Source organism: Apteryx mantelli, chromosome 13, assembly GCF_036417845.1.
Source record: "Apteryx mantelli isolate bAptMan1 chromosome 13, bAptMan1.hap1, whole genome shotgun sequence".
Taxonomy (NCBI): Eukaryota; Metazoa; Chordata; class Aves; order Apterygiformes; family Apterygidae; genus Apteryx; species Apteryx mantelli.
The window spans coordinates 27,591,256-27,615,270 of NC_089990.1; the positions used below are offsets into that span (position 1 = coordinate 27,591,256).

Sequence of the window (24,015 nt, forward strand, 5' to 3'; positions counted from 1 at the left end):
GAGGGAGAAAGGGGGAGGGAGGGAGAGAGAGAGAGAGAGAGAGGGAGAGAGAGTGAGTGCACGAGAGAGAACGCATGCGAGAAAGTGAGCGCACGAGAGAGGGCGCATGCAAGAGGGTGAGGGGGCAAGAGAGGGCATGTGTGGGAGAAAGAGAGGGGGCAAGAGCTGGGGCGCGCGCGAGAGAGAGAGAGGGGGCAAGAGCCGGCGCGCGCGAGAGAGAGAGGGGGCAAGAGCCGGGGCGCGCGCGAGAGAGAGGGGGGGGGGCAAGAGCCGGCACGCGCGCGAGAGAGAGAGGGGGGGCAAGAGCCGGGGCGTGCGCGAGAGAGAGAGGGGGGGCAAGAGCCGGGGCGCGCGAGAGAGAGGGGGGGCAAGAGCCGGCGCGCTGCGCGCGAGAAAGAGGGGGCAAGAGCCGGGGCGCGCGAGAGAGAGGGGGGGCAAGAGCCGGGGCGCGCGAGAGAGGGGGGGGGCAAGAGCCGGCGCGCGCGCGCGAGAGAGAGAGGGGGCAAGAGCCGGGGCGCGCGTTAGAGAGAGAGGGGGCAAGACCCGGCGCGCGTTAGAGAGAGAGAGGGGGCAAGAGCCAGCGCGAGAGAGAGAGAGAGAGGGGGGGGGGCAAGAGCCGGCGCGAGAGAGAGAGAGAGAGAGAGAGAGGGGGCAAGAGCCGGCGCGCGCGAGAGAGAGAGAGGGGGCAAGAGCCGGCACGCGCGAGAGAGAGAGTGAGAGGGGGCAAGAGCAGGCGCGCGTTAGAGAGAGAGAGGGGGCAAGAGCCGGCGCGTGCGAGAGAGAGAGAGGGGGGGCAAGAGCCGGCGCGAGAGAGAGAGAGAGAGAGAGGGGGCAAGAGCCGGCGCGAGAGAGAGAGAGAGAGAGAGGGGGCAAGAGCCGGGGCACGCGAGAGAGAGAGAGGGGGCAAGAGCCGGGGCACGCGAGAGAGAGAGAGAGGGGGCAAGAGCCAGTGCACGCGCAAGAGAGAGGGGGCAAGAGCCGGCGCGCATGAGAGAGAGAGAGGGGGCAAGAGCCGGGGCGCGAGAGAGAGAGAGAGGGGGCAAAAGCTGGCGCGCGCGAGAGAGAGGGGGCAAAAGCTGGCGCGCGCGAGAGAGAGGGGGCAAGAGCCAGCGCGCGCGAGAGAGAGAGCAATGGCCCACGCGCGAGAAAGAGGGTGTGCATGTGTGCGTGTGTGTGTGCGAAAGAAAGAAAGAAAGAAGGGAAGGGGGAAGAAGGGAAGGGGGAAGAAGGGAAGGGGGAAGAAGGGAAGGGGGAAGAAAGGGGGAAGAAAGGGGGAAGAAAGGGGGAAGAAAGGGGGAAGAAAGGGGGAAGAAAGGGGGAAGAAAGGGGGAAGGGAAGAAAGGGAAGAAAGGGAAGAAAGGGAAGAAAGGGAAGAAAGGGAAGAAAGGGAAGAAAGGGAAGAAAGGGAAGAAAGGGAAGAAAGGGAAGAAAGGGAAGAAAGGGAAGAAAGGAGGGAAGGGGGGAGGGAGTAGAGGGGGGGAGAGGCCAAGGGGGGGAGGCCGCTTCTCTTTTTGTTGCTCAAATTTTTCCAGTAGCTACAGTATTTTTTAGAACAGATGAGGAAACAGGAATGGTTCTTCAAATAATAGTAACTAAAATTAAAAAAAAAAAATCAATAAATGCCAATGCTGCAAAATTTAATGCAACGCCAAACATTCTTCCTAAACCGGATTTAATCCAATTCAAGGCATTTTGCAAATTTCTTAAGTAAATAAATAAAACAAGATAAACTTAACAGTAGCTGGGGGGAAGGCAGAGTGTGTGTGTGTGTGTGTGCCTGTATTTTACAGCCAGGCACGGAAGCAAGCCAGAAAGCAGTTTGTAAATTAGAACATGGGGCAAAGCACTCCCGATTCAAGTTTGGGGGTTTTTTGTTTTTTTTTTAAATCAAGTGGAGTTAAAATATTTGGAGAAGCCATTTGCTCTCTCTCCAATGAAAATTTTGCTCTTTTAAAACAGGAAAGAAAAAAAACCCACCACGCTTATCATTCTTACTTTTCTTCTTGAGGTATGCGTGACTGTACCTTAACTCCAGAATATATCTTCAGGTGACTGAGCTGAAGGAGGAGGTATGGTGGTTTTGTTTTATCTTACAAGTCACAGCCATGACAATGCAATGAAAAGAATCTATAAATTGCAACAAACGTCTGTACAACAAAATTCCTGCAGCCCTGAAATACAATAGTCTGCACAAACAATGGCCTTAAAACTAACTATCGGAATAGCTACAGGTCACGAGTTCCCATCTTGCCGCGCAGCCCTTTCCCCCTCTGGACGTGGCAGAGCTGAAGAGGTTCACCAGCTGACTGTTTATAATGCTCTCTACTTGCATCCCATTCTACTCCAAAACGTGTCAACAAGAAATTTAGTGCTATCTCTTCATATAAATGCAATCATACTAGTAAACTGGAACACTGCCTCTCCAGTAGAGGGTGGACTGATTTAACTCTGCTTTTTATACCTATACTTCTAAATCTGTATACAGAGCATATTAGAGCTGCAGAGAGAAAATAATTTAATTTTGTTCCCTCACTAACCACTCTACTGAGGTCAGTGCAGAGCACAGAGCAGGAATGTTTCAAAAGCTAGTAAGTTTAAAAAAAAAAATTGGATGTTCGCATTGCACTTTGTATCTCTACTCCCGCTCCAATCTAAGCTAAATGTCAATAACCATCTTGTTCAAAGGCAGGTCGGAACAGTGGATGAAATACCTATTTCAGCCTAGATGTTACACGGCTTTTTGAAATAGTTTCAACCTGGTGTTTTTCCAGTCACTCAAAAACATCTCCAAAGCTTTAAGACAAATGGGACCTAGTTGGATATTAATCTACAGCAGCTTATAAATAAAGTAGCCGATTAAAACATAGTTTTTGTTTGCAACAATTTTTGTTGTTACAAATATTGTTGCAACAAGTTATTGTTGTTATTCTCCCATATTTTCAAGCAGCTTAATGAAAATACAGTAGAACCTCATTGTTTCACACTTGTCACTGGGAGAGTCAGTGTACATTTCTTCACTGTGACCATTTGACAACATTCAAGCACTAAGAGTTAAGCTAGGATGATGTACTTCAAGATATGCTCTGTTCTTATCAGTGATGAGTTATAATTCAGCTTTATCTCCTATTCCGGGATGTAAGTGTACTGATATTTAGTAGAAAAAAAGTCATAAAACGAGGCAGCACTGACACTCTCTTTGCTGGAATGTGGACAGATCCTGGGCCTAATTTTAAAGGGTGGCTTCGCAAGATTCTACTGTAATCTACACAAAATGTATAAAACACGGACCATTTCCAGAATAAGGCCACTAATTTTGCCATTGGCAATTAACAGTGAGAAACAGCAGTTAAAACACTCACTTGATTACAGAGGTGTTTTTGAGGCAATAAACTGTGGGAAGAAGTATAAACACACAGTCCTCTCATCCCTCCTCTTTCTTTTCCAGTATGAGTATAGGTGTCTCTGCTTCCTGTATGTACCTATTCCCTGAGGAGAAATTTCAGTCTGTTTTCTTAGTGGGGAATCTAAACAAGTCCACGCTACATTTAAAGATGGGGACGGCGCTGTAAAACAGTAGGATTACAAGTTTCCCATGAGTCATAGTCATGACAGTCTGATGTCCAGATGCCCAGATTCGATACCAGCGCCCATAAAAAGGGTCCGAGATGGCTGGGCATAACATGTTGTTCAAATTCACTTCTGTGACCTAGGAAAAGGACAACAGATTTATAAATTAGTAACATTTTGTGTTGCACTGATTCAGACACCTAAAATGGTAATTTTCAAATTACCAGAGTAATCAAAAGTGTTTAGCTGGCAATCCTTTGTTCACCATCAGTAGGCCAGCTTTCAGAAGGAAAGCAGATCTGAAGGCAGTTGTGCATTTAAGAGATGGATTTATACACGTGCATAGCTGATTTATACAAGGTTTTGCCACTACTTGTGAAACATGAGATACAAATGGCCATTAGGATGTGCAATTAAAAATTTGTATTCAAGTAATTTTATCCATGGGAATCTGAACACTTTGAAAAACTAGTGAGTGTTTTTACTTTGAATGTACCTGCAAACTATCCATGTACTAATGCACATTTACTTACCAATCCCAGAATCTGCAAGATGCTAAAATGATATACGAACATAAGCCCAGTAGACAGAAGAGCCCACCAGAAATTGGAGAGTGGTTCTGGAGTGTAGATGCCTTGAAAAGAAAGGAATACATTAGTATTCAGCTGAATTACTGTGTCCAAACACTCATGGAAAATCCTCTTTTCTCCTCTAGATGTTGGGGTATCTGGTTTTAGCTGATAACCTAGTGACTACTGTTATAGTAATTAATATTTGAGAACCTTACTTCTTACCTGGAGCATCTGGATCAGTTTCTTCCCTCCTTCTGCTCCAGCATTAAAACGTACAGTGTATTAGCTCATTAAGCTTGCCTATTTTCCACCAACACCAGTGATTTTCACCTCATTTACCTAATTTTTCCTTCTAACACAGAAGTACTAAATGTATCTAAAAGCAGGTTGTTAATCGTACTCAGACACCTGCTCGTTATGGGAGCTATGACTTTAGCATGCACAGAACTAACCCAGGTAGTGGCAACTACTGCGCAGTCCTGTACTGGAGTGTGGCTTGATAGCCATTTCCTATTTTATTGTTGGTTGACATCTATTCAAGTAATTTGCACCAATAATGCACAGGAACAGAAAACCTTTATAAAGTAGTCAATCCATTAGTGACAGACCATGCTCTTAAGTGAAAATTGCTGTGGAGATACTCTCAGATATACCCTATAAACAATTTTATGTTCAGTAGATATCACAGATGCTGTAAAGTATTTGTCCCCCTCAAATGAAGCAGCAGGTACCACAGTATTTTGGGCCTCTCCTCCTGAAAATGAGCTTTGGCAATTTAGTGAAAAAAACACAATGTCACATGATCTAGAGTTTACCAAAGAAGTAAGAATACTCTAATAAAAGTACCTTCAGATGCAAGACTATTTTTAGAATTAAATAGTCACACATATAGCGAGAACAGAAACAGCTTACAGAGTTGTCAGTCTTACTAACAGACACGTTAATAAGATGTGGGGAAAATATTACTTTCCTTATGACTTTAATAACCTAGGGACACACACACAAAAAAGATGCACACTGTCATGCTGTTCAGACTCTGTAAAAAGTTGTAGACTTTCAGACAACTATAAAAATACACTGTCATTTTTATCTGCCTTTGCCTGCTCTCTGCCCTGTTAGATATTATCAAATGTTGACACGTATATTCATCACTCAAAGGATGCCTTGTGGCAGAGACGGGCATATTCATATTACCCTTCACTAGCTAGCACATTCAGCAATAACCATAAAGATTCAATAGACTTCAGCATAGGCTGTACAAGCCTACTGGAGACTGAGAATAACTATGCACATGTGTAGGTAGCTATGACTACTCACTACACTAAAGCTGGTATGAGTATGCCTATGTACGGTATCTTATGAAGAAAAAGGCAAATAACTCCTTTTCCCTGCTTCACCGCACCACCATTCAGTCATGCATGCTCTCTGTTTTAAAACCACCAGAGGACTGCTTTCTCCATCCTTATTGCCCTTTTACAATCCTTTCCTGCATTTATTTTTCTGTAATTTTGGCTGTCATGCCAGGTAGCTACAGCAAAATCAATGTAATTTAAAGAGAAATTTCTGAAAGTTACAATATTCTTCCCAAAATTACCTACACTTTACATTCTAAAGCAGTAGAGCTATCCATTGTCCACTGAAAATAACATAGCGGCTCCGTTCCTAGTCAGGAAAGAGCAAGAAGTTGGTGGTATACTTGAATGACAGCACACGTATGCACCCCATATATCAATCGCTCTCACTGTGACTTTAATAAACAACAACATTACTGTAATTTTACCCAAAATACAATTGCATACCATGTGTTAGTAACCAACCTGTGATTTGATGCAGCCATGACAAAGAGGAGCAGGGAAGCTACTTTGAAAGCGTAAGGCAGCTTATAAGAGTTCTTTTCCAGCGGGCGGATGAAGGTCAGAGGAAGTGTCTGAACTACAAGCAAAATCCAAAGTTAAAAGTGAACTTGATATGAATAACGGAGTCCTCTGTAGTTAAAGGGAGAAAATTCAGACTCGTCTAATACTTCTAACATACTTAGCAAGTATGATCTAAGAGCTGGGGGGTATCCTGTTTACAAACCAGTACAGAAAGCTTTACTTAAATAGCAATGATATTAATTAAACTCTGCTACCTGAAAACGTCGGTAAGATGGCAGATACATGATACCACCTGACGTATGGTTTTTCATGATAGATAGTGAGAGAGGAAGCAAGTAGCTTTGGTGTCAGAGCTTAAGCGACCACAGCTCTATTACCAAAGTACCAACTTTAAGTGACCTGGTCAAGCTATACATAAACTTTTGTGCTGCCTCCCCAGCTGTAAAGAAAACGTCATTTGACTTGCAAAGTTTTTAGTGTTGTCTTTGCAGTTTTAGGTGCATTTTTAACCTAGATGCAATATACAAAATAATACTTAAATAAGTTAAGCTATCTAAAACAGCTCCCAGGAACTGGCAGAGTAGTGCTATACCATATTTGTTTTCACATGAACTCACCTGGTTGACATTTACTTATGTTATTTCAGAAGTATTCTATAAAGCCTGAGAACAGATGGTACTAGACTAAAGAGGTAAACATTCAGAAAAGCTAGGATTCAGAGACCTTGATATTTGGGGGACAACTTAGGGGCCTACATTGTTTCACTAGGCAATGTGTAAAACTCTAAAATAGACAAGTGGTCCTAGCTATGAAACAGGCTTGGAGGAAGAATGCAGTCTTTAAGAGATTAAGTAAATTGCCCAAGATTACAAAGCAGAGCAATGGCATAGTTTGGCTTTGAACCCATGTTTCTCGTATCCAGCTCGAACAATCTAGTCAGAGAATCATGTTTCAGCAGACACTTAGGAGAGCTGTTCAGGTTCTTCCAGCTAAGAATTTTGCACTACTACATCCTCTTTTTTTTCCTTGCAAAATTAAAAAAAAAAATAGTTACTCTCACACTCCACAGACTTCTGATCTCACCAAATAATAGAAAATCCCCCTCGCTTGCTAGACTTCACAATCCTGAAAACAATAGTATGATATTCAGCAGTGTCATTATCCAGACATCGAGGGACAAAAAGGAAACAACGACCTCCACACAGAAACATTTCAGAGCGATCTGGATTCCCACATGTGTTTTGGGATACTAATTTTAAATTCATATCTGGGATATTCTGTGAACATTTCTCATTAGATAAATAATCGCTACAGATTCTACCTCTCTGCAACAGTGCTATTCAACAGATGACTGTTTAACAGGCCAGGGTGATCTACTTTCCTTAGCACACAGTCTGTTAACAACGGCATACAAAAAGGAAAACTGAGATCCAACTGAGAGGTTGTTTGAACGGCCTGCGGTGGGTTTGTCACAAGCTATTTGCTGCTCACATGGGAAATCAATTTCGATATGTAGCGGTGAGCTTCACCATCTCTCTATTCACTACGAATCACAGGCAGTTCTTATACGGTATGTTAAGCACATTCAAAAAAGTTTAATCCGACTGCCAGTCTGGCACTAATCTCATTCTCAGAAACGCTCATGCCCCAGACAGTTGAGACCATTCCAGATCAGGGGCATCCAAGTAGGCTGTATATTTGCTCTTGTGTTGAAATAGCATGGTAATGGATATTTCAGTTTAAACTTTATTATTTCAGTAGCGCTGTTGGGAAGGACTTAATATGGATTCAGGAGATTTGGGTTCATCATCTGCTTCTGCAATAAGAACTCATGTGACCTTGGACAAGTCAAATAGTTAATTTTGTCATCTAGGCAATGGAAGTGTGGCTTTAAAATCTAAAGATCAACAAGGAACAGAGACTACATTTCTTTTATACTTTTTCCCCCATGAAGTCTTGTGCTAGTTCTAGTGTCCTTACTAATTATTTATTTTTATTCAAACTTCTCAAAAAATAGGCTTGTGAAAATCTTTACAGAATTTAACAGAAACTAATACTCTTTTGTATTTCCATCTAAGCATAAGGTAGTAGAAAATTACTCTTCTTTTGATTGCAAGCGGAGATTTATTTTTTTCCCCTGCCCAAAATACAACCAAATCAGTTTACTCTCTCCACAGTGTGGACAACCTGGGTTTGAATTGTGAATTTTGCACACCCATTTTAACAAAGAGGATGCTGGAGACTTAGCTCCCCCTGCAGTCTAATATGTCCGAACCATACAACGACGCTGTTTGACACTGAAGTGACACTGATACAGAGGCCTCTGATTAAGCATAAAGGATATTCCTGGAACTTCAGGTACATCTGTTCACACATCAGATTGCTCCATATGCTGGAGATCTCAAACTGTAAGAAGGATTATCACCTGAACTCTACTGCTAAGGAGTAGCCACATATTAACTCTTATTCCATACCATTGTGGAATGATACCATTTGCTCACAGCACAAATATGTGGCTGGCATATTTCACTAACAAGAGACAAACAGAATGATCTCTGAATTACCGTACTTCACTTTTTCTTTGGATCATTTTTTACTTCACTTCACTCAATAGTCAAGAACAAAAAGAAGGTTACAAACTTATAGTATAGTAAGCGCAAAGGATTATAAGTGGCGGCTGCTGCTGTAAAACACAAGAGATTCACCAGAATGAAACAGGCTGAATTTGTTCTGAGCATGTGCTAAATTGTATCCCACTGCTTGGCATCACATCCCTAGGTTGTCAATTGAAGCTACTGAACATCCAGACCATGCATTATGAGCTTCTATTTCCTAAATGAAACAATGCAGCTCTGCTGGACAATGCGGCTGAGGGCACATCAACACTAGAGGGGGACAAAGCATCGCGCTTGAGGAATACGTTCTACATTACCTTCTCGGGGTGATGATTAGAAAACCCCCTGTCGGCGCAATGGTTTAGGATTCCCACACTTACTGCAACAGTACAGTAAAGTGAATGCAAGATAGTAATCCTGTTTGAGCAGACAACAAGCAAGCTAGCCTATTTTACTAATGTGTGCCACTACAATTCATTAGAGCTTCAAAATTCCAAGAAATTATCTAACTAGCTGATTAATATTTACCTGGGATCTAATGATAAAAAGAGATCTTTTCAGCTCAGTTTAAGGTGCAGTACTTCCCAAGAAACATCCAAGAAGGCAAAAGTCTTGAAAACAACATAAGCCTTTGGGCAAAAGACCATCTTTTTATTCCCCTAATTCAGGGCCTGACGCTGTTATCCAGGATGGAACTCCAACATATCACCAGAAGCTATTAAGTAACAACATACAAAAGAGTAATATATACTTCAAGAAAAAGAGCAAAATTTGTGGTAGCCATTAGGCACATCTTGTTCCATTGGGTGGGACGAATTCAACATACAAAGGGCAAAGTGCCAACCTACCTCCTTTCCGCAGCAGATAGATGGGCACAACATAGAGCATCACATGCTGGATGTAGTAAATTTCCATTTCAAATGGGAGCTGAGGAATAAGGAAAACATTTGTAAATATTTTTCATTATTAACACCTGAGTCACAAGGAACCATTTTTAAGAAGGAAAACTGCTCCTCATGCCCCACAAGAATCCCTTCATTTAAGTTCTTCTGTCACCTGTGTATATTAACAAAGTGATGACAGACATTAATGGTCAGTGCTTTGAAAACGCAGCTATCTGTACCCGTCCCATCCTCCTTGCCGCTAACACAATACAGTGCTTCTAGCAGAGAATTCGCAAAATTAGCCAGCAGCACAATAAAGGAGGAATAACATAAGATAACATAAGCTTGCTCTCTTCCTTTTCCTAGTTAGCATAAATTACCAACAACAATGCAAAAAAGCAAAGTAATCAAACACCCCCCCACATGGCAGCAGCCTATTTACAAAAAAAGTTAACTGCTAGCTTGCAAGTGATAGAAGGCTATAAAGCAGATATTTTAAAATCATTGTAATGAAAAATAAGTTATTGCTGGGAGAGCCTGTGCAAAAATTTTCAAAAGACCTGATTTAGCAAACTGCACACATGTGCAAAACTACTGCGCTTCTCTTAAAACCAACAAAATTCAAAATAGACGAATACCAGTCAATCTTCAAGCTGCAGAAGAATGCATATAAACAAGTTACCTGTTAGCAGATGAGCAATACCTGATTTACCACTAACAACTTTTGAGAAATTACTGTTAGACATTTGTCTGTTTAGTTGAATTCATGTTACCTCTCACAGGAGAGGTCAGACAGACTGTGCTAAAATAATACTGTTCTAAAATTAACCTGAACCAGAGCCCAACTAATTCTAATTCTAGCTCTGTACGAGTTAGAAAAAGTAATACACTATATCTGAAAGTTATTCCCATCTCCTGTAAGTGTTTTTGTCTATATCCATTTGTTACAAAAAAAAAAAAAAGGTTCAAACTAGACCATAACACATTTAAAATTGAACAATGGCAGGAAAAATTCAGATTCAAACTTCAGAATCCAAGTTGTTGTTGCAGTTCACTTAAAAGGCTGAAAAGACATACTTTTCTAATATATTTCAGATGTGAAAATTGGACAATACCCTTACTTGAGTCTGAAATCTCACAGGAATAATGCAAAGCCAAATCATTAGCTTTGGCTTAAACGCAGGCTCATTTTAAATGCTAAAATGCTAAAGTGACTCCGGATGCAAGTATTACTATCATGGCTTGTCTGTTCAAAAAAAAAAAAAAAAAAAAAAAAAAAAAAACAAAACCCCCACAAAAAAAAAAATCTGCATCAGCAGAAGTCAGAGATGGAAACAGTTCAATTTTCTTCCTAAATAAGTCAATAAAGAGCAGGTAAATACTACAGTGATGTTTTAAAGTCTACAATTTTTTTAAATCCAATTTTGAATGTAAAAGCTGTTAAACCCAACAGCTGGATTCCATTAGTCCTGGCATCCCCCAGCTGAATACTTTAAACACTATCAGTGTCCTGATTGCAAACTCCAACATGTTCAGCCAACTCTTGGGAGAGTAAGCTAAAGGATCTTCCATACAAGCTGTTGGGTTAACTTGCTCCAAGTATTCTGTATCAAAACATAAAACCAACCAAGATAATAGTATGCAAAAGCAAGAACTTCACAGAAATCCTGAAGTTTCTTCAATATTAATCTTTCTTTTGTCTCCTGTATTACCTGTTGAAAGACACCTAGGGCAAAATAAGGAAATCAAACAAGAAGATTTGAAAAGAGGCTAACGCAGCTTTAGTAATGGAAAAAAATCCCTGTACCTCTCCCAGCTGGAATACGCACACTTCAGAAACAATAGCTCCTAATAGAAACAATACAACACGAGGCACTCAGTCCCTGCCAAGGAGCCTTCTCTAGGATCCTGTGGTTTCATAAGGGCTTCTGCACTCGCCGAGTTGTGAGGGTCAGTTACACAAACATCACACTCAGGACACTTCTGAGAACAGAGTAACAGTTACTTTGCCGCAGTAGTGTGGACAGTAACTTTTTGTGTAAAACAAAACTACATTTTTTTGCTGTGAAAGATTGATTGTTCTGAGGCCCGGCTAATTATGCAAGTGCATTTCCTGGCATGGAACTGACAACGCAGACTTCTCCGTACAGCCAGGCACTCAAGCTGTACAGCCAGGCTACAATAAAGAGAAAAGAACAAACACAAAAGATTAACTGTAAAGTGGTACAGAACAACTGACTCATCCGGCTCTAAAGGTCTGGTGTGTAAATTGTTTTATCTATAAACACTCATTCACAGATAGCAGATAGGTATCTTGAATGTGCAACAAGAATTTGCAAGTGGAGACAACACAGAAAGGATCACCCGTCAATCCAGGATTTTAAAAACCTCTTCATGAAAACAAATCAGCAGTTTAGAATGTGATCAAGTTTGAGATATCCAAAAATCAAAGCAACACTTATTCACAGAACACAAAGGAGCTCAGAATACTGCCTCCTGAGTTAATTCATCATCAATTCATTTGATGGTATGCAGCTGCAAAGGCCATGAGGATCTAAATCCAGACTCCAACAAACTAAAGTAGACCCTTGCCACAGGCCCCAACAGACGTGTCTTCTCCCATCAGATGCCTTTGGTGGAACACAGCAGCCACTCTCAAGAGCAACAAGGAATTCCCTAGTAACAGACCAATGTCTTGATGGTATATTTCTTTATCCACACCCGTCCCCACATTCAGAAACACTGAATGTTCACTACCAAGATGGACCACTCTGAAATCTGTATATTAATTTTCAATCTGTTTGCTGACTGTTTGCCCTAAACTCCTCTCTCCCTTGCAGGCTGCTAGCATCACTCTTCCTGCATTTCACCTTGTTTCCCTTCTCAGGGCATTAAAACAAATAAAGGTACAAGACAAAATGACAAATTATCCATTTCTTCTACTAACTCATATTCTAGGCTCTTAACAGTCTAAATGAACACAGAGTACAGGCTGCCCTGTTACTCAAGATAATAGGTTCTTTTCCTTTAAAGGTTCCTACTCGAAGAAAAATCTGTTCATTGTCCAGTCACTGGTTTTAACATTGGTATAAAATCGTGCTATGTTCAAAACACAACCTAATACTGACATACACAATTCTTCAAACAGGCATACCATATCCAGAGTACTATGTTAGCATATTTTGAAATAAACATTCAGACTATTCAGTTTTTACGTTTTCTGATGAAATTTTTGTTAGAAGATATATACGGTGTTTTGTTTTTCCAGGAAGAGTTCGGCTCAAAGTAGCCACATCTGCTGCTTGCCCCCACATCAGCCCAGTATGGTGCAGATTCAAAAGTGCCACATTCCCAGGAGACTTGCTAAGGGCTCACTGGAGACGTACCAAGAATAAATAGTGAGCAGGCAGTAAGTTTTCATCCCAGGAACAGGTAAGTTACGTTCAGTGGTCTAGCTAAACTCTTAGCAGCCACTTCTACTGCTTGTGAGACTGCAGAAAAGAGAAACTATGTGATGAAGGATTAGAACTCGTCTCTGTCTTTTATCTGAGCAAGAAAAGTCACAGCCATCAACAGCAGTCCTCTGAGCACGTAACGGATGCCCTAACTTAAACCAGCTATTGCCCTAAGGAAACAATTAGGTCTTTCCATTGACTGCACTAAGATTTAGAAAAAGCTCTTCAAAACTATAGGCTTCTGGGCTGAACTCTATTCGAAGTGCTGATATTTAGATGCGAGTTCCTCCCTGCCCTGCAAAGTGTGGCAACTAGTGTAAACCCACTTCAACTCAGCAGTTGGTTTTCAGTGGAATAGGAGGTTGCTACTTTGCTCTATTTTCTGAAAGCAGTACTCCTCCCTCTGTTAATTATTTATTCCTTGGTTTTATATTTGCAACAACAGCTCAAGCACCGTGTTGTGCAAGAACTCTCCCTCCACCATCCCCTACAAAGACTGCAGGGTATGACAGAAAAAGGGACAAAAGTCATTCAACTCTGCCCTTTTCTATAGCACACCCAGCAGGAAGGCTAGGTGTCTGCAGGAAACATCAACTGGCATTCTGTACCAGTAGCTTTCCTAGACACAGTCAGTAACCCAGATTCATAACTTATAATTAAGGACTAGTTTCCTAGACAGGGTCAGTAATCCACAAATAAACCACAAGCAGATTTTTAAATTTAACCTGAAAAGCAAACCACAGTATATGGGAAATGGGAGATAGGGGCTGTGTGTGTGTGCGTGTGTGTGTGTGTGTGTGTGTGTGTGTGTGTATAGCTGTACAATGCAGAAATCATGGGGCAAACAGCTACTAGGCCCATGTAACAGATGTTGGTTACTTCTCAACATACTCAGGATAGCAAATAACTTACTTGGCAGAGGAGAGACAGCTGCCAGAGAAGTTTAGGAGAATGGTCTAAGGACAGACATGGAAGTCTTTAAAAAGAAAAACAAAATCCAAAACAAAAACACAAGTGGCCTTCAGAAAACAGATTATTTCCAGTCCTGCTAGGACTCATTTCTCAAGCAGACATCCAAACTGGCAAGTAGCCAAGAAGTTGACCAGGGCTCAAGTTACTGTTACACTATTCAGCCAATTTACAGCTCAGGCACCAGTTTGTCCACCTGGCATAGATCAGATAAGGGATTCCCACATACCTGAGTGAGGCAAAAATAAAGATATGCTAATGTTGGCATTAATGTCAACAGCAAAGCCACTTAAAATAAGTGAGTAACAGGGCTGTAGCTAAGTATCAGGCACCCATCCGTGTGACATCTGTGCTAATGTCTAAACCAGTTTCCCCAGATTTTATTTGCAACAATTCCTTTTCTTATATTTTAGGGGCAGCTTGTTGCATTCAGATTTCCTGCCATACACCTGCTTGTCTGTAACTGATACAAATACATATTGACGAGTGTCATCCCCCCCACCCAAAAAACCCTAATCTCAATTTCAAGTAGGCATCTGCCATCGTCTACACAATCCAGTCAGTAGAGAGAATTATAATATAATCCCTTAAGGTAGCATTAATTGATCAGTTCTATCCAGTTTTATCTAGTTCTCATTTTCAATTAATCCTATGAGGGTGGGCATATATACACAGAGGGAGAGAATCAGAATCTGCATCTGCTACCAAAGGGAAGTGTTAGCATGCACAAGCACAGTCATGAGATTTATAAAGAGAATCTGTTTGTGCTGAAGATTAGTAGAGTTAAGACATGGTGGAACACAGGACTAGGAAAAACACCTTGCTACAGGGATGGAGGGGATCAGAAACATAACAAAACAAGAACAACAACTATATTTTTACTAGTATACAAATGCCAGAAAATCCAGCTAGGGCAAACCCCCAGGATTCCAACTCATGACATACCCAAACGCTGCTAACTTGAGAGGGAATTTTTTTCTTGGCCTGTCACTACAGAGGATGAAGCTGACCAAGAAAGTTAGGAAAATGCAGTTGTTCAATGCACTGCTGAGCTCAACGGTATGCGTTTATTTTAACTTTTATTAGTGTTTTCCTTATTTGACCAGTGCTAGATTTGATGTTTATTGTATCTCATAAAAAGGCATCCCAGTCTCCTGGTCACTCAATCTGATCGTACAAACCAGCTTACATGTAATGACTCTAGGGACACAATCAGGCATCTGTAGAACTGAGTCCAAGATAGAAGATGTCAGTTTGGTACAATCTCTCAAGGTGATGGGAAGCAACAGTCTCCTGTTTCCTTGATCTCACTGATCTCAGAACTCTCTCCCACCTACCTGCCCAGAAGCATGATCTCCCTCCCCCACTTTTAAATGAGTAGTTGGGTCAGGTGTCCAGCTTCTCATGCTCTTACTTTCTGCCAGACACTATCTATTACAACTCTTTACAGATGTAACTAGCTATACAAATTTTTTATATCAACCATGTATACAGTAAAATATATGTCTTAAAATATCACAAAACTGAAATAAAAAGTTGAGGCATAAAATGATGACCATTCCTGACTGAGTCAAAAGCTTTTCAGGAAGGCATTACAAATCAGAGCAGAGGAGCAGAGAGCATGGACAAATTTATTGCACTTTTTTTCGAACTTCCGACTAAGTGTTAAGAGTTATTCAGTGCTTTCAGGAAAATGTCATTGCAGACAATTGCAATGACAGTTATAGAGCAGAATGCGTGTCTACCAAGAGATAATTTGGGCCAAAGCTGCAGTGCTATAAAACATCACCCATATTATCTTGTGCCAGAAGACACACAGAAAAGAGACCGGCCTAGCAAGCAGCTGTTAAGCCAAAAATATCTTAGAGCTGTATTTATTCCAAAAATATTTTCTCTTGGACATAGTCCTTTGGCTCCTCTACCTCTAGTTAAGGGCAGAATTTTATATAAGTAGTCTGTATTTTTCCTGTTCAATCACTACTGCCCAAATATAAATGAGATCTACTATAATATCAGAGAAAATACAAGCTAATGATTTATTAAAACATTTCAACATTAGTATTTTAACCTTAAAAGGTTACTCCTAAAAATCCGATAGAAATCAGAAAGCTACCTAATTTGAAATATGAAATGAGAAGTATTCGATTATCAAGAAATCATATTTGAATTTTTCATTTAATGCCCTTTCTATTCAGCAGTAACTAGTTTTAGGAAAAACAATTGCAAACTGAAAATAAGCATTTCTAGTATGAAAAAGAATATGTGTAGTTACCAGATTAGGAAGGACAACCTAAATCTTGAAGAAACTCTAGGCTTACGCTACTGAATACACTGAAATCTGAGAACGATGATCAAGCCTTCTGTGCATGTGTGTCTTATGCTGTATGGAAGATTATTTCTAACGTGCAAAAGCCTACAGATGAATGCCATTAATATCCTTTCTCTGGTAACTAAACCATGTCTCAGTGCAAAGTTTCATAGTCTTAAAGAAGGGAAGGAAGAGACCATGTACAAATCCATAATAAAATCTTCAGTTTTCAGGTCTCCTAGCTACCAGTGTGGCCAATCAACATATCATCCATAAAATTCAATATGGAAGCAGATCTTTATACTTAATCCTACTAAGACTGTCAAGATTTGCAAATGGACAACCACTTGTAAGATCTGCAATGGCAACTTCAGACTCCAGTAATACAGATAAGTAATAATCTTGCTAATAATATAATTAATTCATATGCTATACAGATACAGATATGAACATTTTATCCAGACACCATATATATGTAAGCAGGTAAAGTTAAGAGTGAACACTATCTTAGAAGAAACATTTAAATAACTGCAACAAAAAAAATTCTTGCAAAGAAGTCAAAGGTATCTTTACTTGAAAAAAAATGAGCAAGCATGTGTACATACATACATACGTACCCATATGTGCATGCATAACAGCTCTTAAAAATAATCCTTAGAAATATTTTATCCGGCTCAGATTCAGGACAACTTCTCTTAGCATTAATTCTTGATAGGTTTGAGTATTACTAAGGACACCAACAGGCTAATTTTTCTTCCAGAAGACAGGAATTTTGTGGCAGTTTTGAAAACTTGGAGGAAGAAACCCTGCTGTGCCTAATTTGGGGGGAGAGCAGGTGACAGACACCAACAACACTGGGCATTTTCCAGGCCTGAGGAATCTCCCATACTCACGTGTACCCATTTCTAGTTGTTTTAGTCTCCCACTACAGCATTTTAACCATGGGCCACATGCTCTCCTTGAAGCTGCTTTCAAAGCCATCATGTTCACTGTCAGTTTAAAGATCAAGGTGGAACCGACAAAGAACTTTGGTCTACACTTCCACTCTCCACGTTATTAACTCTCCACATGGATTTATAAGCACAATCACAAAAAATTCCAAGACTAGTATTTTGGATCCATTCTAGTGACCTGTACCAGGAATTTACAGGCTGGTAAAGTGGACTGTGAATTTTCCTAAAACCAAATATATTTACTTAGCATTCACTTTGATCGTAGGAGGGCTGTTATGTGACTTCACTCAGGAAAAAAGCTTATTGATTGAGGTAAATAACTTGAAGCAAAAAATCTAATTCAAACTATCATCTGTAGGACTAATAGCTCCCACCAGGCTGAAATAAAAGACCATATCTATAGCATATTCCAAGGCTTAAATGATGCTGACAGGCATACATCTACTAACAATCTAGCCTGCTTCAGTACCAATAATATCAAAACTTTGGCAGCAGAGATTTCAGCACCAACTATACAACTCGAACCCTGAATATGCCCTTGTATTAGCAGCCTACACAAACTGCATTGCCACATCTTCACTGGTCTTGCTTGCCAAAGTTTCCTAGATTAAACCTACCCTGGTTACGATACGATGCCACGGCTACATTCCTGAATGCACTGCTGCCACCCTACAAAAGAGCTTAGACTTTTGAATTAACCTAATCATGTGAAAGATATAAACTACTTTTTTTCATTAACTTTTTTCCCCCATAATCAATTTACCCCGTAAAACACAAGGACAAAAGGTAGGGCAGTGTAGCAACCGACCTCCAAAAGAAGTCACGCTTGACAGCTCCATCTCACAACTTAGCCATTCTACAGCCTAACCTTCTTTTTACACTTAAATTTTATTTATAGTTTTACATGCACCTGCTTGAAAAGAAACTAGTTCTTCAGTTTCAGGCATTCAATACCGTTGTCTCAAACACCGTCAAAATACTTACAAAGAAAAAACTGCATTTCAGAAAGCAGTTTGTTTGCTCCAGCAATGTAGAAGAAACACCTTTTAGAGAGCTTTACAAAAAGGACTGGGATGAAGAAAGGCAGCTACTTGCAAGTGTTAGTAATCTGACTACCATATTCAAAGTGGCAAGTTCTTCATAGTAAAAGAAGCAACTCAGTGATAATCTAGTACTTCAGAAAGATCTTAGCAAAAGAGCTAACTTACCTGCTTTGAGTGAAACACTCTCATCCCATCATTTTCTCAGTGTCTTAGATATCTCTTCAATACACAAATCCAGCAGGTATTTATAGATCACTCAGATTCATTATGCAAACAGTATGTATCCTGCTGAATTTAATTAAGAGGGAGGAAATATTTGCAGAAACAAAGATATGGGAATAAAGAAGTTTTCCATGGCCAGTGAATTTACATGCAGCAAGAAATTTTAACTGTCAGAACTTGCTTAGTATTTTAGAAGTATACCTCCCAAACCAAATCTGTGTCATTTAGCCACCTCTAAAGACAGCTCAAGCAAGGGTCAAGCACGTTTCTAGAGAAAGCATTGTAGAAACACACACAAGAGAAGGAAAGGTATAGTACACTCACCAGACGCGTGTTAACAACAGGAAACAGCAATGCCAAGAGGGCCCCATTTAACATATGCATCTGTAACCTTAGAAGAGAGATGAGACATTATTTTCACAGATTGGAAACGAAATGCAAATTTTTTTATGTAGTATGTCATATGTATATGTTATGTATAGTTATGTAGTATTTTATGTAGTATGTCTTTCATAAACGGTAGCAAGAGATTTGAGAAAATTCTGCTGGCTTGAATTTGAATAAAGCCACTGTTAACTGCAATAACCAGGATAAAAACTCTCTTTAAATAAACATTTAAATAATTTCCTGAAGTAGGACTGCTTTCTAGAATGAACTTTGGATTCCTAGACGGTTTGGACTGCCTGTTCATATTAATCCTGTTCATGGTCCAGGCTGCTAAATGGTTGAAATTGTGCTGTTCATTTTGCTTTCAGAGCTTAAAATAGATATTTGACGAAGTTTTTACTTCCATCCAACTCCATAAACGTATGTGACATCAAACTAAAGCTTCAGGAATTTGGAAGAAGTCTGATTTTTGAGTCACTTAAATAAAAGAAGAATTATATTTGTCAAGATGCAACAGTGAATCCCAAGAGAAGAACAGGGAAAGAAAGTAGTATTTAACTCACAGTGCTGTATTTCGTACAGCTTTCAGTCCTCTCTCCCTGAACCACTGTTGCATCAGGTGCACACAGAAGTAAGGTCAGAACTGTTTAAGTTTACTTTATATAAGAGATAAAGTAAGGCATAAAATTCATTATACAACCACTGCCTGTCATAAACTCTATTAAAAATTACAAAGTTTGTAAGTAACTTGGGGGGGGGGGAAGAAAAAAGGTATTACAATTTCAAAACAGTTCTTCAAATGTCATTTACACATCAGGACCTCAGAAAACAGAAAGGCTCATTCTGAAGAAGAACAAATACTGCAGCCTCTGCCCTGCAACCAGGCCTTTGCAAATGCATAGTAACTCCAGGATTTCCTAGACACCAGACTTACTTTGCACGCTCTCTGAGATGAAGAGGCACTAGTACTGTATCTCTGTATTCAGCCTACTCCCTGCCCAAATAAGGAGCAGCAGGGAAACGTTGCAGCCAGACAGTAGCACCTCCAAAACAATTCATGAGGCATGCCCCCAGCATCATATTTTCCAGGCACTGCCTAGACCAAGACAAGAAAGAGACGAGTGAACTGTCATGGTGGCAACTACAGCCATTCCTGATTATCATTCTGTCTGGGAAGTCCCATGACCCTCCCCACAACATGACTAGTGGTACCCCTATCACGCAATGCACGTGAGAGAGGGCCTTTGAGAACAAGAACTCTAAGACCCTATAGGCACAAACCTGTTAAAAGTATGGGCTGTTTACTGGACTCTACTGCACTAGTCCATTAGACCACTTCCTAAAATTAGTAACGATAAGCAATATTATAGAAAAGATTGCACACATTTGAGAAATAGCCAAATCAGTAAGAATTTGCTTTAACTATTTAACTTATCTCCACATTTTAAAAAATAGACCCATACTGTACATATGGCCTTCCATGAAGATCAGCTACTAGTTTTCAGTGAAGATAATCAGAAAGTACAAGGCACATGACATAAATTAAACAAGCCCATAGGTTAATCTGCAGAAGGACACCTGTGCTCTCATCAACTAATGGATGTTGTTAGTGAGACCAAAGCCACCACCAGTACAAAAGAAACAAGGGTAAGTGGACTCAGCACCCACAACTGAAGCCATGATCCTTTTCAAGGTCTCATCTTTCAGTCCAACCAGTATGTCTTTCTAACTAAGGGCTGGATGCATATCTTAATATTTTATGACTTAAGCCATGATCAACTTCTAAAGCACATCATGCAAGTAGACAGAAATGTAGCAAGGACAAGGCATTACCTGAGAAGAATCATTGCAACCCGGCACGGAGGACAGGCAAGAAGAAAAATCTGAAACATTAGGAAAAAAAAAAAAAAGAAAGAAATTAATGATACAATCTTATTTAAACTCTATTTTGTACATCTTTCTTCCCCAGTTTTGTATGTCACAGATCATTTCTAACTAGAAGGACTGTTTTACAGCAGAGCTGCAAAAGACTAAAAATCATGAACAAATTAAAAGGTCTAACATTACCTACATATACAAGGATTTAAGCAGTATGAGCAGCATCTAGGATTCAGCTTCTGCCAGTTCCTAAGAAGCAAGTCAAACTCTAGTCCATTTGAAATTCTGTCATTATTAAATATATATATATATATATTTAGATATAGATATATCTAACTCTCTCTCAGGGCTTTTTGTAAAGCAGATTACTGTATTACCAATCACTTAGATCTTCAAGAGCTGGGTCCTGCACTGCTGAGGCAAAGGAGAGCTTTGTCATCATAAATGCTTGGTATTCAGCACAGCAGTGACCTTATCATGACCAGAGGATATCTCAGTATCCGTTCTATGGATAACCTTAGTAGTCATCTTTAAATACGCCTGTTGCCTTATTTCCATAGAGTATTTTTGAAGTACTGTTTAAATTTCACCAGTAATTAACTAGCTATTTCCTAAGATGAAAAGTAACATAATGCAGTGTGAGCAGCATATATCTGTTTCTTTTTATAGGCCAGACTCCTGTCATAAATACAACCTGGTTTAAATCTTTATGTAATAAAATATTGTTGATTAGCAACAGTCTCCCATCCAACTTTCAAGGATAACCGTCATCCTTTGATACTGTTGTCCAAACCTCTCACAGCAACTTAAAACACTTCATATCAGCAAGTTTTACTCAGAATACAAAGAAAAAAAATGTGCAAGTGTTCAGTGCTAAATCCTCCCCCCCTCCCCCCACCATTTTTCTTTAATATTGCCCACTACTGGGAGGAAAGGGTGGGGGGGAAAATCCTACCTAGTTTAGTCTGCTCTGTGAGAGAAAGTATTTCAGTGAAAAATGGATCATGCTTTTTTCTTTGTTTCTAAAAGAAGTGCACAATAGATTATTTCATTGTCAGGCTACTAGTCAAATCATTAAATCCCTTCAAGTGAGAATATCTGAAGAACATATCTGCTTTGGGGACAAGTTGGATAAATTCAACAAACATATTTCTTTGAAGTGCTACAGGGCCTACCTGGCCAGGTAACTGATAGATGTTCAAATTAATTACTATCAGGTCATGTACTTGCTACAGCAACAATAGAAAGGTTGAAGCCTGGATCATTCTATTCAGCCCTTGTGTCTAAAAGGGCCTGTTATTACCATATGAATAAATGTGCACATTTCAAATATTTTATTTCCAGTGCAGGTTCCTAATATACAGCCATTTATTTCTCTAATCAACTTGTATGTTTTAATTCAAGTCCATCAGTCTCAATAACAGTTTAGAATGTACACACACTCACAGGAAAAAAAAAATCTTTTTCCTTAGTCGTACAGAACTCTACAGTCTTCTATTCAAAAAGCAAGGCATTTCAACTCATCAAGGAAGGTTAAAGAGTAAGCGAACACAATGGACGCATGATGACAATCTGCTAGTTGAGGCTTTCTTTGCAAAGGCAAAAAAAAAAAAGTATATACCACAAAATCTTATGTGAGGTCTATATATCACCTTACACATTAAGGCCCATATGGCTTCTGGGAAAAGTGTCCAGCACTTACTAATTACATTTCATTATTCCATCGTTTGATATTTTTGCAACAGACTGTCTACTAACTAGACTAAAGTTCCTTCAGCTGTGGAGTATATCCCTTCTGTGGTGGACCATAAAATTTTCCCTTCTGTGGGGACCATAAAAGTTTTCTACAGGTCTTTTATAATACCTAGTTTTTCCCATGCTCTTTGTATATATTAGTCAAACTTTTTAAACATTCCATGAGATAAGGCACTTAGAGTCCTACTAGTTTATTTGAAGCTTTAAATTCAGGTATCTTATGATTTCCTTACATTCATAAGTATGACAGAAGAGAGGTGTTACATTAGAAGCATTGTTCATACTTAAATGAAGAAAATTCTACTCCTCCAGTACATATTTTATTTTTTCTTTTTATCTCCTACATCTTAAAAAATATATATATTTTTTTCTCTGTGTACACAAAATAATCAAAACAGAAATGTGTCTTAATCACACCAGTCATTTATTTTTCTGACTGTAGAGCACTCCAAATACTGAACAGCAGAGGAAAAACTAGAGTACAACTCTATGTACCAGCTGAATCTTAGTGTACCAGCTGAATCTCACCATTGTGGTGAAACAATAGCAAGTATTTAAAAAGTATGGTCGTAATAGTTACAAAGATTGAGACGAACACATCAGCCTAATCAAAAATACTTTACTGCCTCAGAGACAGGCAAAAAAGAGAAAAGGATTCACAGCTGCTCATTTTCAGGTCAGCTCTACAGCAACACACACAGTTTCAGGATTTGTGATGGCAAAAGAAATATTTACTATTTTGAGCATGCAAGTCCCTCTGTTATGAGGGATCTTTCAGAAAAATGTGCTTGACTTCCATTTTTGGAAAGGATAGCAGGGAATTTAACTAGAATGTTTATGTTAAAACTTAAAGACAGTGGAATAGATCTTCAAATGTTTCAGCTTTAGCAATTTAATATCAAGCACTCTCTCTCTAAATACCTACTTTCCATGATAAATAAACCTCACCACCTCTTAAAAGGAACGCTTTACAGACCCCTTGTATCAGATTTACAAAAGATTATTTCACAGAGTACATTTAAACATTAGAGAGCATTATCATTCAGCTCACATAGTAATTAGCAGCCTGAAAATATCTCGTTCACAGCAGACACTCATAAGCTCTAACATATTGAGTGTTCACATACTCATCCCGTAATAATATTACGTTTCACTTTCATACTGGAAACACCATCCTTAGCCTTTAGGTAGAAAACAGCCAAGTCTTATAAACTGAACAATATCATATTAAGTTAGTGACATGGCTGTGAAGAGTACCCAGCTTCTGTTTTCCTGGTGAAACTCTGAAGGTTTTACTTGCTCAGACTAGCAGAGACAATAGCCCCCATCCTAGCTGATACGTTGCAGACACAAGACAACGTCTATTTTAAAGTACACTGAAGGAGGCTCTTCCACACACGTTTTTATCTGATCATCACTGCATACATTCAAGGCAGAATAGCTAAACTTTCAATTTAGAAAAAAGCTAAAGAAACAACCTCAATATCCCTCCTCATTTTGCCAGATGTGTTACCCATTACATTTTCGCAT

The 24,015-nt window shown here is 39.7% G+C and overlaps 1 protein-coding gene and 1 long non-coding RNA gene across 2 annotated transcripts in view; one reads left to right on the top strand and one right to left on the bottom strand.

Annotated features, from left to right (window-relative positions):
• On the top strand, positions 1 to 16,511 carry LOC136993311 (uncharacterized). Its single transcript, XR_010885597.1, has 4 exons — positions 1 to 84; positions 2,009 to 2,069; positions 12,784 to 12,947; positions 16,474 to 16,511. It is a non-coding gene; the product is annotated as an uncharacterized lncRNA (long non-coding RNA).
• The window catches only part of LOC136993309 (transmembrane protein 164-like), a 26,234-nt gene continuing 5,248 nt past the window's right edge, over positions 3,030 to 24,015 (bottom strand). The window contains exons 2-6 of the mRNA XM_067304515.1: positions 20,686 to 20,735; positions 18,790 to 18,856; positions 9,480 to 9,558; positions 4,101 to 4,201; positions 3,030 to 3,706 (exon numbers count right to left, since the gene is read on the bottom strand). Of these exons, the coding sequence (XP_067160616.1) occupies positions 3,500 to 3,706; positions 4,101 to 4,201; positions 9,480 to 9,558; positions 18,790 to 18,856; positions 20,686 to 20,735 (504 nt within the window). The 3' untranslated portion in view covers positions 3,030 to 3,499. The remainder of the gene's footprint in view (positions 3,707 to 4,100; positions 4,202 to 9,479; positions 9,559 to 18,789; positions 18,857 to 20,685; positions 20,736 to 24,015) is intronic.